This window comes from Dreissena polymorpha, chromosome 8 (assembly GCF_020536995.1).
Source record: "Dreissena polymorpha isolate Duluth1 chromosome 8, UMN_Dpol_1.0, whole genome shotgun sequence".
Taxonomy (NCBI): Eukaryota; Metazoa; Mollusca; class Bivalvia; order Myida; family Dreissenidae; genus Dreissena; species Dreissena polymorpha.
Genome location: NC_068362.1, coordinates 90,425,237 through 90,445,253, shown reverse-complemented (window position 1 = coordinate 90,445,253; position 20,017 = coordinate 90,425,237). Strand labels below are relative to the sequence as shown.

Sequence of the window (20,017 nt, the reverse complement as noted above, 5' to 3'; positions counted from 1 at the left end):
TAACACTTATCATGTTAAAATCTCCTGCCAAAGACAGTATGATATAGCATTTGCGTTTTCCGTCAGTCCTTCCGTCCGTCCCTCAGTCAGTTCGTCCGTCCATCTCTCCGTCCGTATGTCACAATTTGTTCAGGGCTATATCTCAGAATCTATATAAGATATCAACATGACACCTAGTGGATGTAATGATGTCAATGACGAAAAGAACCATGCAAAATAACCATAAACCTTCACATTATTAAATAAGAGTAATTGCCTTTTGTTGATGCTGTATCATGCAACTTTTAAGATCTTTATGGCATACACTATATAAGATTTTAACATGAAACCTCATGGATGTAAATGTATCAATGATGAGAAGTGCCATACACAAGAACCTTAACACTACACACTCCTAAATACCAATTATGGCCGTTTTCAGTTTTTGTCTGATGTAGCTTTTCAGGTCTATATCTCAGATACTGTACACGATTACATGGGTGTATAGATATCCGCGATGAGAAAACCATGCACACTTTCTTCACCCGTCAATAAACAAAATTCATTTTTGCGGGGTATACAAATTCAACGAATTTATTTGTATATTCTTACTACATTATCCCCTCCGTCTCTCCAGCGTATTCTTTTGCATCTGCTTCAATTCTTCTAATTTGTTTAAGACAATTGCATTCCTTTTGAATTCAGAAAAATTATGAGGGGTTGAGCTAGTAATCAGTGTTCAACACTAACTCTTCTGAGTAAGGAGTTCTTTTGGCTCCCGTATTTTTCGGTTTATGACAAATCTTAACCATACCTTGTTAAATCCTCTTTCATGTTTGGTTTGATATCGAAGTTCACAATCACTGCTGTTCAATACGTGTTGCCATTCGCTATCTCAATTACAAATTTATTTAACAAATGCCAGTAACATTTAAGTTAATTATCGTAAGTTAAAAAAACAAAATATTTTCTATTGTGCATGTACCGTAATTACTCTATGTTTTAGGACACTTAAAAATAATTAATTTTTTTCGTGTCCGAAAACTAAGATATGAAAAATATTCACAAAATACAGGTTCCGAAAACTTAGAGTCGAAAATTGAAGTGTCAGAAAATAGAGTCAATTGTATCATCGACTACCGGTAATAGCACGCGCTTGTATAATACCATGCCGTTCAGTATAAATTACAATTATATATGTTTGCACTGCATTTTAAATAATTTTAATGCTTAATTTGTTTGACAGAAAGTTACTACAAGGTTGTACTTTGACCAATCAGATCAAAGATGAGCATGTGATGCACCGATACTCGCTAGTATGAACATGTAATTAACGCATTAAAAAAGCAAACTATGAATTCTTTGTTTGTTCATTTCAGATAGTTGTTGTCTAACACCTTCCACTGTTCGTAAAACTTGCAATATGGTGCATCACACTTTGAAGCGTTTAGTATTTGTCACAGTTATTTTACTGAGAAGGGGTAGTTTTATTGCGGTAGATAATTGAACTGTTAATTGGCACTACCCCTGGTAATTGTCATAACGCTTGTGCTATCGGGCGAAACCATTGTCTAATACCGGTTTACAAGGTTATTAACCCAATAACGCAAATGTAATGGTCCGTTACCCTCAGGCATGCACCTGTCATGTTTTATGATGTTAATCTGATTGTAAACCTCCATGATCAAAGTGTCATTAGATATCGAAAAAATGACCGAAATTTGGAAAAATAGCGCTGTAAAATATACTGTCCGAAAACTTAGAGACATAAAGTATGGACGAAAACTCGTGTGTTCGAAAATTAAGAGTCACAAAAAATAATTATTTTTGCTAAAAAAAGGGGTGTCCGAAAACATAGAGTAATTACGGTATATATGCTTGCTTGTTGAGCTTGGGAATTCGGTGTATCATCTCATTGCTTTATACATATCACCATAATATCTAACTTACTATAACACAACCAACAAACTGCCACAAAGCCCCTAACATTATTGATTAATAGTAACATGGGGTTATTTACGCACAATTGATTCACAGTCGTTCCCATCTTCCGTGCCTTGGGACCGTAAGACGTGCATTGTGTAAACAATCACGGGTATTTTGATGATTTTTATAGTGATAAGAGACTGTTCAGCGGAAGCAAGTTTTATAAGAGAAAATATTGTACTAAACAGCAACCAAGATCGGGTTGATTCAGAGTTCGAGAGTTTCCCTTATTGCTACTCGCTAGCATTGCGAGAAGAAACCAAAATACATATTTCCGGATTGTTTTGTTTTGTCGATGTCATTGAGCAGAATGATGAGTGGCTTATTATTCGAATGTGAAAACGTGCGGAAATTCTGATCTTGCGAAACGGCATTTTTTTCATAATTTAAAGATAATTGCGCTGTTGTAAGGTTTGACCACAGACACATGATTTGAGAAAACTTATAAGACGAAAAGAGGAAAAGTATGTCAAGTTACACATCAAATATCAAACCCCTGACCCTTGAAGATTCAAAGAAAAAATAATATTTTAGTCCCTGGATGTTGCGAGTTTCGACCCCCTGGGGGCATAATTTGAAGAAATGTAGCAGAGGACTACTTTAAGACGGTACAGGCAAAATAAAAAACAAACATCTGGGCCCTGCTGCTCCAGAAAAGAAAGATTATCAAAGTTTTCACTAACACATATTATTAAACAAGTAACACATCGGGCTGGGTCAATTTTTACCCAAGAGGAATGTTTTAATAAAGTTGCTAAAGGACCAGTATACGATATTAAAAAATAAATAAAATAAATCCCTGCCCAAACGTTTTGAGAAAAAAACTCTAAGTCTTAACATATTGTTTCATGATATGTCGTGGCCAATTTTTTGACATGAGGGACGATATTAAAAAAATTGGCAGAGGACCACAATAAAATGATACGTGCTAAAAAACAAACCTCTTGGCCTTGCGGTTGGAGGGAAGACATTGAAATTATTTGTTTAAGTGTTTGCTCCATACATATAAAGCAAGTAACCATCAGGGGGGGGGGTGCAAATTTTCACCCCAGGGTATTATATAAAAAAAACAATTTTAAACTTCGGACGAACCGAACGATTAACAATAGTGAATTCTAATTAATCCCTCCCTAAACTACTTTCACCTTAAGTCGAATTTTGGTACGGACTTCAAATGCAGTTAAAATTTCATGAGTACCATTGTTCTGATTGTTTCATAATTATACTGGGGTCCTTTGCGTACAAAGTCGTTTCGCTAAAACTGGTTAATGAAATAGTTTTTGCTTACATATACAATACAATTGACAATACAAGGTTTTTTCATAATTATAATAGCTCTACAATTAAAAGTACACACAATTTATCTTCTGAAAACAAACTTGTAGACCAGCCAGGAGTTTTCATGGTATAAAAGAAAAATACGTATTCAAGTGCATAGTCCAAATTTTGGTATTGTTCACGTTTTGTATATACTTCCGACTTCCGACATCACTTAGTTTTGATTGAACACTTCTCATTAGCAATAGACCAGCTGTCTATAATCTTCCTTGTTAAGAAGAACTCTTACGGTTCCCAAGCAGTGGTTGAAGTGTGCGGTTATGACTTGGTATTAAAAACTTTCTTCTGCAGTATGTATAGGGTTAATATTAATTTACAACAATTTTAAATAACACATGCAACTTAAAGTTTTTAAAGACAGTGTTTACAATTACTTTTCTGAGAAAGATGTTTTTTGTACAGACATTCTAATTTTACAACAATGAAGGGATTTTTTTAAATTCAAAGATAATTTTGAAGAAGTCCAACGGACTTGCTTGACACAAAAACAAAGAGTTCGAGTCTCATTTCCAGGAGTCTCTGACCACCGGACTCCCGTTAGTGTCAAACAATTAGAATTTTGCGTTTGTGTTGTATGTTTTTAACACTTCAATCACTAAAGTACGCAGTGACTGCTGTAAATTCATGTTCAACCAACGCCATGCTGTTACGTGGGTGTATTGATGTAGGACACACTTTTTCTCATACAAATAGTCTTATGATTTATTGCCGCGGCATTTCGAAATGTACACACGCGTCTGTCTAATTGCTAATGAAGCCAATTGTATATCTGGCTACACTCTGATATCACAGTATCACCAGGGGTGATAATTTATTATTATGAGCCTCGTTCAGAGAAAAACTGGGATAAATGCATCTGCGTTAAGTGCCGTCTCATTGTTATCACTGCAGTCCATGCTTATCAGGGACGACGATTCCCGCTTTGACTGGACTATTGCTAAGAAGAAACTTCGTTTAAATAAATATTCCATAACACTGAACGTGTCGTCCCTGATATACCTGTTTGGTCTTTACTGGCTATTCTGAGAGGACACTACATATATGTTTAGGCCCTGTTATCCCAAAGATTGGCTCATATATATTCATACCATAGAAGACACATAGGATCTGGCACGAGTTGTCATATCATACCATATTTTATTAAACGAGTTCAGGAATTTTGTTAGTAAGCGAGCTTTTGGCAAGCTTACTTACGAATTTCCTGAACGAGTGTAAAAAATGAGCAAATTAAATAAATATTTACGCAAACATAATGATAACTCCCCAATGTTGTTTACATTTCGTTGCGTCATTTGACGTTGCAACGTCATTTCATCAAAATAACAAAATGCGATTGGTCAATAAACGAAAACTAAGCCAATCAAAACGCTTAAAAATGTTGTATTACACATGTGTAATAAAAAAAAGTAATGGTTGTATTACATGGGAAACAGGGTATAGCATGTGATATATGTAAATATCGACACAATTTTCACATAATAACAGACGATATTCACCTTTTGCAAACAATAACAAAAAGGTTGTGTCACAAGTTTTAACACACAAGATGACGACCCTTTTTTATGTAGGACATGAAAAGAAACAGGTTTGAACAAAGTCATTTTTTAGTGTGAGCGTTAGCTCACACTTATGATACAGAGCAAATTTTACAAATCAGTATGCGATTTACTTCTTAACTACGCTATGGAAAGACAACCACTGCCTGTTGCAGTAAAATAATGCAGACGACAAATGCTAGGAGCGTCTGCTAGGCACGATAACCACCACATCTGCCTGTTTATAGTTCACCACTGGTACACGGCTGTGTGTGTATATGACTAAAAGTGTTTAACAGCTTGTAAGACGACATTGGCTAGTCTACTGTTTATCATTGAAATCTGTTCATATTGGCTGCTTTCAGGGAAAACGGGGCTTAAAGCATGTCAAATAAGATTAGCCTGTGCACACTGATTAGCCTGTGCAATGCGCACAAGCTAACCAAGGACGACATTTCTGATTGTATAATGTTTTTCGTTTAAAGAGAGTATCTGGTACTAGGATGACAATAAATGCATATGCATTAAGCCATGTTGTACTAAAATGAAGCTTAAATTATATTTTGTATTAATGATTAAAAAAAAAACATCTGGACCTATGCTGTAAGACACACTCTTTATAAATTTGAATGGGTTGTGTTCATTTGAAACTTGCAATATAAAAAGCTATAACATATTTTTTTAAACTGAGTTGCGTCTAAACTGATACAACAGCGATTACCTACAGTGTCTTCGGCGCTTTGATTTCCTTTTCAGCAATATACCGGAAGAACACATGCAAGCGCAAAACTCTGTACGTTAGCTTCAGGAGCCTCGTATGGTAATTGAGTTGAACGCTCAAGACTAACAATTACATGCATGACAAATAGGTCATTTCATGTATAATAACGATGTTAGAAGCATAAGGAACGGTTCCAATAAGTTATGGAATATGCAGTCACGTGGAAGGATTGATCAGAGATCTCATTGCTACTGTATTACATTATTAATCAATCATCTAACTGCAACTGTATTACGTGATTCATCAGTCATATAACGCTCTGGGCATGTGATCTGACACTATTGATCAATTATCTCACTGTAACTGTATGTCGTTATTGATAATTGATCATAGGTTATGGTCCGATGATCTTACCTTTTTTACAATAATCTCACTGAAACTGTATTCCGCGATTCAGCAATGTTCTTACGTTGTGGTCTACTGATCTATCATTATTGACCAAAGATCTTACATTATTGACCAATGGTCTTACATTAATAAACAATGATCTTACATGATTTGCCAATGCTCTAACGTTATAAACCAATGATAAAACGTTATTTATCAAGGATATTACGTTATTGACCAATCATTATACGGTATTGACCAACTTTCTTACGTTATTTGCAAATCAGTATTACGTTATTGACCAATGCTATTATTTCATTAACACGTTATTGGCTGATGATCTTACGTTATGAACCGATGATCTTTTGTTATATATTTTACCGATGCTCTTACGTTATTTACACTCACTTAATAACGCTCGATTGGTCATTATCGGTTCGGGTACTACTTATATGTACCCCAGTTACACTTAAGTATACTTGCATGTACCCCGGATACGGTAAATATACTAAAATGTACCCGGCAATTTCAACGCTAAATCGGTCGTTGTCGGCTATTTTTTAAAATTAATAATGTTCATATTTATGTCAATTTTCTGTTAAATGGCCACTATTTAATCGAAACTCATACTCAAACATCAGTTTGATGCAGTGAAAAAATAAGTTTGTTTCGTAATTACCATAGTCAGTAGTGCGTTTTACGACATCGGATAGTGGGCGGGAATAAAACTCGGGTACAGTCTAATATTGGCCGGGTACGTTTTAGTATATTTACCGTAACCGGGGTACATGTAAGTATACCTACATGTACCCGGGGTACATATAAGTAGTACCCGAGCCGACAATGACCAATCGAGCGTTATTAACCTATGATCTTACTTTATCGACCAATGATCTTACGCTGTTAACTGTTGTCAGTATACGAGTGGATTATCGCCTCTGACGGTGTCGCGGCGCATCGTCAAGGCGCTTTTTCATTTCACACGACCTTACCAGGTTTGTATATTGTAAAAAATGTTAGTTTTTACGATGTCTAGATTTCTTTACCCCCATCATCTGAACACTTTCAAAATATGTGAGGCATAAAGGAATGCAATTTACCCCAAATGCGTATTAACCTGAAGAAATCACGCCCTATAGAAACTGTGGTACGAAAAAGTAAATTTTGACATACACTGTGAATACAGTTTAGAATAACTCAAACATGGATATTAAAGTATAATTCCGGCTATTTGTGTTCACTGACATGCATGTCATATTTGTAAAAAACAGTGTGTTTTCAAATAAAATAAATGTATCTAATTCTCTGTCATAAATTTCCAAGTCCTGCTTTGCACCGACGAAACTGTAATCGATCCCTGTTCTTTAATCGAATGTCGTCTTGAAGTAATAAATACACATGAAAGTCAAGGCCTGTGTGTGCTTTTAGTTCATGAGGGACAGTTAGTCGCAGCTTGAAAAAAAGACATACAAATTCAATTATATTATTGGCATTATGAATGTGAAACTTTTAACGATTCACGTGCCACGCGTTGTGTGATGGACATTTATACGCGGAAATTTCAAAGACATAAAGGATCGATTAGGAAAAGTGGCCTTTTGAAAAAGTAATTTGGAAACCCTAAAACGTATAATATTTAAGAGCCTCGCTCTGGGGAAACTGAGCTTAATGTCCTATATATGGAGAAAGATAAATGTGAACAACCACAGACATAGACATACGAACAGACATACATATTCCTATTGGAGACTTCGGCGTGGGCAGAATTAAGCAGACATACTGTGAAATACCCATCCTTCAAGAAGATGGTTCATCCACAGTTATATACCCCATCCTAACACCTAACACATCTCCAAAGTTGGAACAGTTTTTCATACACATAAGGGACAGTTACATGAACACTTATTCACCAACATGAAACCATAGTTGTATTTGGGTACGATCCGATCAGGAATCATAAATGCCCTAACACTATGTTAGAGACACTGTTTTACGTTTTCAGATGTGGTTTAAAGGGGCCTTTTCACAGATTTTGGCATGTTTAGAAGTTTGTCATTAAATGATTTATATTGAAAATGTAAACATTAAATTTTAAAAGCTCCAGTAAAAAATCAAAAAAAAAAAGGAAAAAAAAGTAGCCCGCAGCAATGCTCGAACCAGTGACCCCCGGAATCCTGAAGTAAAAACGCATTAGCCAACTGACCTATCTTGCCAAGCATACATAAGTAGCGTATTTTGTACCTTATATAAGCAATCTTCGTAGTTTCACAAATTTAAACGACAACAAAAGAACTCTCCATATTATTCAATCGTTTCGCGTTGCAACGCTTGATAATTTTTAGGTTTTTAAATCGTCAAAAGATGCATATAATGGCTATATTAGACCATGGCAAATGTTCAGTAATATTGTTTCATCACAAATATCATAACTAAACCGAAAATTTGCGAATCTGAAACTTCTTTTTTCAATTTTGTCAATTTACCAAACCGTGAAAAGATCCCTTTAAAGCGTGCCCAGTGTTACAACATCGGTAACGAAATATTACTGTTCAAGTCACGGAATCCGGGACCCATTTCCAATTACATTGCGTGTTAAAAACTCGAACGATTTTTTCAAGTAATGGTATTTTAAATAAAGGATTGTATAATTGGTATATGTGTGTTTCATATTCTTGCTTTATATTCAACAACAAAACCGAGATCGGGAAAGTATGCTTTATTAATGAGCCGCGCTCTGGGGAAACAGGGCTTAATTCATGTGCGTGAAGTGTTGTCATTATAAGCTTATGCAGTCCGCATAGTCTAATCAGGCAAGTCTCATCATGGCAGTTAATGTGGAAAGTGTGGTCCCTGATTAGACTGTGCGGATTGCACAGGTTTAACTGGGGGTGATACTTTACGCGCATGCATTTATATCCGTTTTCCCACGGCTCTGCTCAATTGTACTAATTAAATTAGTATACACTCGTCAGATCAATATTTTCGATTCAATATGAAAAATCCCATTGTTTTAACTACTCTTTGATAAAAAGATTTATTTTGATTTTAGCATCGTTCTGGGAAAATGGGTAGTAATGCATGCGCGTTAAGTGTCGTACCTAATCTACTCATGGACGGCACTTTCCTACCTATCTTCTAGATTTTCGCTAAGAAGGGATTTATTAGAAACGGAATATTCCAAAACGAACAGTGTTGCTCCGGATTAGCCAGTGCCGTTTACACAGGCTGATCTGGTACGACACTTTACAAACATGCATTAAAACCCGTGTTCCCAGAGCCAGCTACATTTATAAATAGTCGTCATATCATTTAGGTATCGGGATAAAACAAATACATTTTTTCTTTCCAGTATTTTATTGGCTAGCTGGACACTCAACGTACATGACTTAAACGTGTAAACATTGGAATGAAATATGAAATACGACACACATAGGAATAATAAAACATGACTTCAAATAGAATACACATTAAAAGTGACTTAAAGCGACGTTAAACGACGTTTCTGTACTTTAATATGGAATGTGCATTTCAAAAAGGAGTTGTGATCGGCTTTTGGCTTTATCTACACGTTTGATACATGAGATGTTGCTATATCGTGCAGATTTGTAGGAAATGAAATCACAATCAAACCTTTAGGGATATATATATTTAGACGAGGGTTGAACAAACTGAAACTGGGTTTAATGCATGTGTGTAAAGTATCGTCCCAGATAAGCCTATGCAGTCCGTCCAGGATAATCCGGGCTTCATTTTCGCCTAAAATGGATTTTCGCTACAAAAAGACCCCGATAAAACCCAAAAATAGCATTAAAGCGTACAGTGTCGTCCCTGATTATTGCAGTTTTAACAGACTAATCTATGACAATACTTTACGCACATGCATTAAGCCCTGTTTTCCCATAGCGAGGCTCAAATGTGTCAATTGTACGCTGTCATCTTAGAAGGACAACATTTGTAAACTACAATTCAATTAAACATATATTGAGGAATATTCACAGAACACGTGTAATTTAAGACCAACATGCAAAATATGTGTGGTAAAATAGAAGGTTCTTGGACACGTAAATTCGTTGAATTCTAATCAATCCCCTTCTGAATAAAAACACATACAAAACAACACAACAATCATACAAACAACTAATTGTTCGTTGCGATCTTAAAATTTAAAATCGGTTAACACACGAAATTCGTGAAAATGCATGCCGCATAATAAGTACGACTGTACAGAAACTATGTATCCTGCGTCAAGTTAGTTGCACTTGTAAGTGATTCAGTGATACGAGTGACTCAGATGATTTATACCGACGAGACTAAGCAACAGATACGTTTAAATAAGACATGTGGGTGAGTGGGAATAGCCTGTGAGACAAGTGGGTGTGAGAACACGATACAAGTGAGACGAAACGAGACATGTGAGTCACACACGTGAGATGATTCCTTTTAACAAGTGAGGGAGACGAGCGACGTTATGGGGTTATTTATGGTGTCTGTATTAAACATGACATCTGAAGCGAATTTTTATCATGACATACATGTGATCTGGTTAATAATTTAACATGTTGAAATATTCATCCCTTATTATTGGAAATACAATTCTGTGAATGAGACAGGGAACATTAATAACAATGAGGAAGTAAAGTGGAAACTGTTTATTCAGTTTCTTATAACATATTTGTGTTTCGTAAATAAATATTTCAACACAGAACAAAATGGTTTTATTTCATCATCGTTAACTGTCTAGCCTACCGTTAACTAAAGGGAAATACAATAACAAAAAACAATCTTTGCTTAAATAAGGTAAAAGCGCGCATATCGATTGATCATTTTACAATCATAATTGTGTTAAGTATGTACTTGTTTTCTTTTTTATTCCTTCCTTCACTCCTCTGTTGTTCTACCTGTTTTTTAATTAGCTTTCAAATCGCATACAGATCATTTTAACACCGGCCCAAATAAATGTAAAGAAACAGCACACAATTAGTTCCATGTCCGCTTATCTACTCCTGAAAAACATTATTATTTCTTAACCGTTTTGAAATACCAAAACACAAATTCGCTGCTATTTGAAACATACGTTACAAACGTCAGTAAACATAAAGAGCTTTTGTTTTTAAAGATTCGAATAAAAAATTGACGCACTTTTGTATTGATCAGAACCATTTTTCATTAATTATATATAAATATATATATATATATATGTATATATATATATATATAGATATATATATATATATATATATATATATATATATATATATATATATATATATATATATATATATATATATATATATATATATATATATATATATATATATATATATATATATATATATATATATATATATATTAATCTTGCATAACTTAAAACTCTAATATATGGTACAATACTGAACCGTACAATGCTAGTGTGATGTGTTGGAAGCCGGCAAGAAAAAAATTGTTTTTCCCAATACTTTGTTCTGATTGTCCATTCTCAATAAGCCGTCGGCTAACAACGCAAACAGTTAAAAACATCTCACTATTGACTTTTTCTGTGGGTTCAATATTTAATTGGTTGGGCTTGCTTTTGTACGGTCTCACATGTAACAACTGTCTGTGATTTTTCAATTGGAATTAACAGCTATCACTAATACAGTGCTCTAAATAAAGATTAATAGCGCACGTTTAATAAAAAAAAATATGTCATAATGTCCAACATATGTGGGTTGCTAAACATATAAGAATTGATGAAACTATTGGAAATAATTGAAAGCTACATGTACATTACAATTTAATTTTTATATTTTCATATAGAATATAAATAGTAACACGTATGTTGTGCGCTCTGCGCCTCTGTATTAAAACTAAAACCAAACCGAATCGATATTTGATGCATCGCTTTGCACTATGGTTACTATGTAAATTCATGACGTTTGAATTACGTCAATGGAAATTCCCGCAACAATCTATAACACATTTCTTTCGATTTCGCTTTAGTACATTTAGTACTTGGATTGTCAAGTTACACCGAAGTCAATGAATGGTCATCGTTTTAATTATAGTAAATATCTTATTATTATTATTTAATGTTCTAAAGATACGTGAAGACACATACAATCAGACAGAATAACGAAGACGACATGTTGTAAAGTGGTAAATGTTTTTATTATGAAATGTATTGAGTTATATTTTACACTACAGCTCATCTAATCGTTTTTAACGTTTCTATATGTAAACTGAGTGTATATTGTTTCCTTGATGTAAAGAAGTAGTCATTAAATCAGAATACACTAGGAGACTTTTCCCACGCAAAACTTTTCAAACTTGAATAACTCGGTAAAGAAATATGATCGTGATTTAAATTGCACATGTGATCATTTGACTCCATTCTGTGCACGGTTACGATACCATCATTCGTCCGTGACAATGGGGCGCTTTTGCACGTGGGGTAGGTGTGGTGTCATCTTTTTGCACGCGAAAGTGTTGAAATGCGATGTGATTCTCATTTTATTTCAATTTCCCCATGTTAGGTAGTTTTATACACCAGGAAAACATAACATTAATTAGAAAAACGATATGGTTCGTATGAATACTCACGAGCGCAATGTTGCAAGCCAGTCGGTCATCAAGACGTGTAAGTGAATGCGTTTGACATTTTACATTATTATTTTACGATGTACAATTTTGAGAAATTTAGTTTTTCACTGATTGTTTTTAGTTTGTTATGTTTGTTGATTGAATGTTGATCAATTTCAATTAAATTTACATGCAGTATTAGATATGTGTTGAACTAGTCTTAGTCCAAATTTCAACAAAATCCGTTCTCAAATAAGGGAGCTACATTAATTTGAATACGTGTTGCGTTAGAATATCTCCAAGTGAACATGTTGTAACAGTTGTTATTTCCTTGATGATCAACTTAAGTTTGTTGCTTCTATGCCTGTTTATAGTGAGATGTAATTGCGTGTATACGTTTGTTTATTTCTTATTATTCAAAATGAATAGACGTACTCATATGGTCTGTATTTATGACATTTGGTTTTGCGTAATTGTCAACTTTATCATCGTCATTTTCATTAAATTCGTCATCACCATAATTACCATGTATTCACTAAAATTGATGTTCTTAGCCAATATCAAAATTTATCGAGAGTTAAAAAAATGTCGGGTAGACTTTACCTTTCCGCACCAACCCCACCCGCGGCCCAAATGTCCCGGAGCTTCCTTTGCGCCTGTAGTAGTAGCGGAAGAAGTAGAAACATTTGTGTTTTTTTTGTTTTTGTATTTGTAGTAGTAGTAGTACTACATCTATGTGTACATCAAACATATTTATTGTATAAATCCCATTATTAGGCATTCGAAAACCAAACAAAACCTACATGTCCATTGCGATGGCACGTAATTTTAAAGGGACATTTTCACAGATTTTGGCAGATATTGAAGTTTGTCATTAAATGCTTTATATTGATAATGTAATAATTGGATCTTAAAAGCTCCAGTAAACAAAAACATAATGCCATTAAAGAAAAAAAAGTAAACCTCAACTGGGCTCGAACAACCGACCCCTGAAGTAAAAATCTAACGCTGAGACCACTCGGCCATCCGTGCTCATACAATGACTGATGTACTTTAAACTGTATATAAGCAATCCTTGTTGTGTCACTAAATATAACGACAATAACTGTAAGTTTAGCCCGAGAGTTGACTGAAGACAATTTCGTTTGTCACGTTTGACTTCGAATTTATTAAACAATGTTACTGACAATCGTCTACGTCAAACTACAAATTAAAGGAAAAAATACATACATTTAATGACACATCTAAATAGTGATTAATTCGGGCAAATACATATATAAAGAATAATAGGTAATTTCAATGTCGTTAATTTGTTGAAGCCATGGTAGATTACAGTCGCGAAAACTGATAACATAAAACAACTTTAAAGTTGAACGTCTTACGAACAGAAAATTAGACATTTACAATACGACGCTTTAAAGAGCAAAGGCAATTACTTATAAACAACGAATATATACTTCTTCTAGGGCTCCACGGGGCTAATGTTTAATCATGTAAGTAAAAAGGGAGAGGAATACGAACACATGGCAACTATTTTAATAATTGTAATAAGTATTATGATTATGATGACGATGATGATTACAATGATGTAAGTAAATATGTGGTTACGATAATTATAACTATTGAAATAACGATTACGTTGATATTTTTTATAACAACAACAACCTTTATTAGCATATAAGCATAACACAATGCATTTTTGCCACAAAACAGAAAGGTACGCAGTGTGTATAATAATATTAATACATTGATTCAATAAGAGAAGTTTACAAAAAACAGTAATCCAACAGTAATCAATATAGTTATATATTTAAGACAACTACCCCATGAACAAATTAACGATAATGTTAATTATTGCAAGCTCGTGGTGCGCCTTTGCAATTGTCTTTTTTCGACGTTTTTCGTTCTATGAGCGGCTTCCTTTCATACTCCCTGCGTCCTAAATATTTTCCTTGGACACTCACTAACGCCCGCATTTATAGGCCAATCTTGCTGAAACTTTGCAAGAACAAGAGTACCCATACTAGGCCGAAATTTGCTAAAACAATAGGTGAACAACTGGCTCACTTGTTTTATTATGACACCTTGTTAACAGAATATTTTAGATTATTTTGAAAGAAAATTGCTCGTACGTGTGAAAAATATGTTGATAAAAATAAAGATTAACAAAAAGTATCGATGGCACTATCAACAAATGTTGTGGCTGATTTTTAAAAGTAACTAGAAACTTATTTTCTAACGGCTATAATTTATTAATTCCGAAAGTGAATAACGTTGTTGTAAAAAGTTCTGAAGCGAACACAAGAGATCAACTATCAATTTATTATGAGTATTTTCAGTTTGCGTAAACTGTATTTTAATATTTATATTAAATTTAAATATTCATATAAAATTGCATTTATATAAAAGAATATGTCGATGTTCTCCAGTTAGGCTATGCATGGCGCAAACGCGAAACATTTAGCAGCGGGATAATAAAATATATTTAATGTTTAGATAATATATCATTCTTTATATATTCAGGCTGGACAAAATGGAGAAAAAATCAGATACTATCAACACGACAGTCAAAAGTCTGCCGTCTATGCAGGCGTTTCCTCGGGAAACAGGCACAACAAACAAGGTTTGTGTTTTGTGATGGATACATGTAAACGCGATTCCTTTCTAACAAGACAGACGGCTATTCTTCCTTTTATAAAAGAAGTAAAATATCATGTAATTGTTTCTGCAACAGACTATGAACGAATCCTTTTTATGTTGACCATTAGGTTTCGAAGACAGTATACCGTTGCTTTATATGTTAAGTAAATTAAATTAATTTCTAATAATTCAAGTAATGGAAACTTTAGCGGCAAAACACAATAAAAATTTATTATTAACAATAGTCCACGTTTGGTCATCGTGTTTTTTTTAATTTTTGAATTGAAAATGGTTGCCATGTTTTAGAAAATAATACGTAGTAATTCGGAATTGAAATATTTAATGACACCATTGAATGTAACAGACTGTACTGGCGGTTATTACATTACATACTATAACTTCGTTTGACTGGTTAGCGTAGGTTACAAAACATCCTCACTTTTATAGTATACTGATATGTTTCTTCATGCTTCTTTACTTTTACATTTACTAATACGTTTCTTCGAGGTACGTGCTCCCAGTTTGAAACTCATTCCTGGTGCTAGGAGAGTTTGTATCAATGGGGATCCACCGAGGAGGTCAAATAACAGACGGGGTCTACATCGTGTAACAAACTTGCTGGTAAAACGCGAAGTTTTTTTTATTTTCATTAAGAAATGAACTATACATCTCAATTATAACACGTTTCAAATGCACTTATAAGATCGAGAAGAACATTTGTTTTTTATATTTATAACAAAGATGTGCCCCTATACTTAGACTTGAGTCGTCGTATTTAATTTAAGAAAGACGTCTTTGTGCATTTATCAGTTATTGTTTTCAAAAGTTGTGAATTTAATCATATACGCTTTCTGGCGTGTAATTCTTGCGATTAAGACAACTTCTATAAAATTATATTTATGTTGTGTTGTAAATGACGCGAAATATGTTGAAAGTGCTTTTTTATCGGAAACAATTTAATTGAGTTGACTACAAATTATTGGCACTTTTGAAGATTGTCATGATATGCCTTATCTTGATAGATTTAACGAAATACGTCAAAGATCTCATGGTAACCAAACAGCAAACACATTTAGCCTAAAGAACAAATTTCAATGAAATGGGTACTTTCATCATAATTCGGACAATTTTCGTCCTAATACCGAGTCCTTTCACTCGACCATCCCGATCGTCTAACTGCTACATGAGTATTTTAATTAGAATAATTGATCTTAATGAAGCCAAACATAAAAAACACAACCGAAACACACCACATTGTTTTATCGTTTTTATCACATGCTTTACCCTGTTTCTCATGTTATACAACCATTACATATTTGTTTATTATTACACATGTGTAATACAACATTTTTAAGCGTTTTCATTGGCTTAGTTTTCGTTTTTGACCAATCGCATTTTGTTATTTTGCTGCAATGCGTCAAATGACGTCACGAAATGTAAACAACATTCGGGATTTATCATTATGTTTGCGTAAATATTTATTTAATTTGCTCATTTAAAAGCATGTGATAAAAAATATCTGACACTCGTTGTCATATCATACCATATTTTATTAAACTCGTCCGGGAAATTCGTTAGTAAGCTCGCCACAGGCTCTGTTACGTACAAAATTCCTGAAATTGTTTAATTAAATATGGTATGATATGACAACTCGTGCCAGATCCTATATGTATTTGTAAAGCATTATAATTGTAATGATTTGAAATGATGCTTAGCCATTAACAAACATGTATTTTACGTATATGGCTATTATGTAGTATTATTTTGCTCAATGTAATCTGTTCTTGCTTCTTTTGTATATGTTACAGAAAATTGAAACGGAGCAAATTCATCAAATCGTTCAAAAAAGCATTAAATCGTCTGAAGACATACATACATTTGCATTTCGTTGTATTCATTTAAATCTATGCGGCATTAGTAAAATATAACGTTTAACAACCATAATTAATTCGTTTTAAAATAAAAAAAACAAACAAACATAAATGACAATATATAATTGCGTGTATACTTGTTTAAATAGAAACAACTGAATATTGTTACGTATTTTTATAGTGTTGATGATGATTTAATAATAATAACCTACAGAATGCTGATGTAATACTTTTACATCCAGAGTCCAGAGCACTTCCAAACATTATCTATCCGGTTATCAGATGTGCTGGATGATATTGGCGCCGGAAAATGCACTGTAATGGAGCGGAGAGAAACATATTTGAGGATAGAGAGCATGATGATAATAGGGCGACAAATATCAGGAGGCTGTCACATTGAAGGTTTCCATTTCGGGAGCCAATCTGAAGGCAGCACCACTCCCGGTCTCAATTCTGATATTGATTTTCTACATACTGCCTTAGATGTGAACATCATGACAGACTTGAGAGACTGGGAGGCTGGGATGGGGAACCTTCTAATGCGTATAGACGACTTCACTCCACCTCAACAGTATTTGCTACAAGTCATACACACATACACACCGGAACCGGTGACCAGTTTTGCCAATGACTTGTTTGTAAGGAAAGATTCTGGGGAAGTACTATTAAGCTCAGAAAGAGTGAAACAGCAATCAGAGCAAAAGTTATCAAGTCTAGGAGAGATCACCAAAAATGGACCTTCTGTGAGTTATGTTCCCAACTGGGATATTGTAGAGGCATTTCATGTCTGCAAGCCTCTTCCTGAAATACAGCACTGGATAGACAGATGTAGAGGCAGACATTGGCCGCCTGCCAAATTACTGGAGGCTGCACGACGATGTCCGATTTTCCTGGTACCTGCAGGACATCCAGACAGTGATTACAAGCGCGAAGAATGGCGCCTGTCTCCGAACCTTATTGAACGAATGTTAATGTTTAGTTTGAATATGACACAAATAAAATGTTACATTTGTCTGAAAATAATTAAAAAAGCCTTACTTAATAAAATGGTTGGGGATTGTACCACAAGTTTTCATTGTAAAACTTTAATGTTCCACACCATTGAAAGAGCACATCCTTCTCTGTGGAAGGAACATAACCTCATGTTTCTACTTTTACTTTGTTTACAAGTATTAAGAAAATGGCTGCGACTGGGAAGCCTCCCTCATTATATCATAGAAGGAGTGAACTTGTTCGATGGGAAACTAGTTATGGCGCAACAGAGACGCCTTTTACAGTACGTGAACTACTTGATAAAGAACAACTTGCACGATTTATTTCATATAGATATAGATAAATTAGGATATCGGTTACAAGCGTGTGATATTCGGAAGATCGGACAAGATACCGAATGGGAACTGGGACCTGTATGGTTACGTAATGGTGTAAGTTTATTTCTGAAGTTCGTGTACTTGCAAAGATTTATTATAGAATTAACATTAATAATATCTCGGATACAGAGTTCGAATACAAACTTCCTGCAAGGTATACACAATAAATTACGAGCTGTTGTTGAACACTCAAAAAATTGCAAATTGACAACCGTTGCTTTCGACTTTATAAATCACCTGTTTGAATTACACAATTCAGTGCAATCATCAACGTGTTTGCGACTACCAAACCCTGCTTTTATCGAAATTATACGCCGCTTCCAATATTCCTTCAAAACGGATGTCGTTTCTAGCCGCTTAAAGTTGGCTTCTGTGCTATACTGCTTTGGACATCTTCACGCGGCAATTAGAGTGTTGAATGATGCGGAGAGGAGGTATCATAGCAAGGTCAAGACTGTGTGTGCAGTTAGACAATTTCCTGGGGAAATCGATCTTCATGTATTTGCTAACATGATGTCAGATAGTTGTGACAACGTACTAATTGAAATACCATTCGCATTCTGTGTCAGTTTTATTAGACAAGAAGCGCACTGCGCCCCATACATATTGTGGTTTGAAATGAATCGCGGTATGACTGAGGAGGAAGTTGCACAGAGAAATCACAATGACAAAATATGGATGGACAATGCTGAGGTATCTGCTCGTCCTTTCCTTTACTATCTACAGTATCTCGCGTATGGAGGACTCGGTAAACGCAACAGACAGCTTCATGCACTTGGAAAACTCAAGTATTATATACTTGATCCAATAAATAATTTCAAAATTCATCACTGTGAGACAGCGCACAATTTGCTTGGTCACTGTTATGAAATGGAAGGCGACTATGAAACGGCGCTAGATATCTACGTTGCATCGTTGCATTGGTGGAATACGAACAATGCCGCGACCTGGCACAGACAGCGTGTCCAGCGCCTAATGAATAATTTAGAATGATATTACAACTTTTAAGTGTGCAAAAACGATAGCTAGACGTATGTGTAAACATATCACTCTGTTTATCAGTTAGTTCTTTGAGTTTAACATTGTTATTGACTATAAATTTCAGCAGCATATTTACAAACAATTATACACGTTATACTTTTTTGTTTGCATTATAATAGGAATTTATCATTATTCGATGCTGATTAAGAAAATTCCAAGTAAGTGGATATTAAGTTTATTTAGAAAGAAAACCTGAACCACGAGCGTTCGTGTTTTCGTTTCGAGCAATTGTTCTGATCAGATCTTAACAAAAAACTGGTTCTCTAGTCCCTACGTCATTTTTTCAATATTGTCGGTCTTACTTTGAAAAAAAAATTTGAGTTTGTAAAAATACACTTAACAGTAAACATTAAAATGACTTCAGTCATGCACATAAACACATAAACATCATTGATACGCGAGTGACGTCTATATCTCGACACATGATGCTCACATTGACAGCATGTGTCTCTTCACAACTAATTTGCGACAGCTATATCTCGACACATGATACTCATGGTGACAGCATGTTTCTTTTCCCAACTCATTTGTAACACCTATATCTCGAAACATGATACATGGTGACCACATGTGTCCCTTCACAACTAATTT

The 20,017-nt window shown here is 34.5% G+C and overlaps 1 protein-coding gene across 2 annotated transcripts; it reads left to right on the top strand.

Moving 5' to 3' along the window:
• Nucleotides 1-11,936: 11,936 nt before the first annotated feature.
• LOC127841025 (uncharacterized) lies at nt 11,937-19,630 on the top strand. 2 transcript variants are annotated; one of them, XM_052369530.1, is made up of 4 exons: nt 11,937-12,081; nt 15,028-15,127; nt 15,652-15,765; nt 17,258-19,630. In XM_052369530.1, exons 2-4 carry the CDS (start codon nt 15,038-15,040, stop codon nt 19,376-19,378), a joined length of 2,325 nt encoding a protein of 774 aa, XP_052225490.1. In that variant the 5' UTR covers nt 11,937-12,081; nt 15,028-15,037; the 3' UTR covers nt 19,379-19,630. The 2 variants fall into 2 exon arrangements, with proteins under 2 accessions (XP_052225490.1, XP_052225491.1); XM_052369531.1 differs by lacking the exon at nt 11,937-12,081 and adding an exon at nt 12,282-12,562.
• The last annotated feature ends 387 nt before the right edge of the window (nt 19,631-20,017 follow it).

Coding starts and splice junctions, on each gene's coding strand:
- LOC127841025 (XM_052369530.1), top strand. CDS start 15,038: ATGGAGAAAAAATCAGATACTATCAACACGACAGTCAAAAGTCTGCCG. Junction 15,128..15,651: donor AAACAGGCACAACAAACAAG/GTTTGTGTTTTG, acceptor CGTTTCTTCGAG/GTACGTGCTCCCAGTTTGAA. Junction 15,766..17,257: donor ATCGTGTAACAAACTTGCTG/GTAAAACGCGAA, acceptor TTTTACATCCAG/AGTCCAGAGCACTTCCAAAC.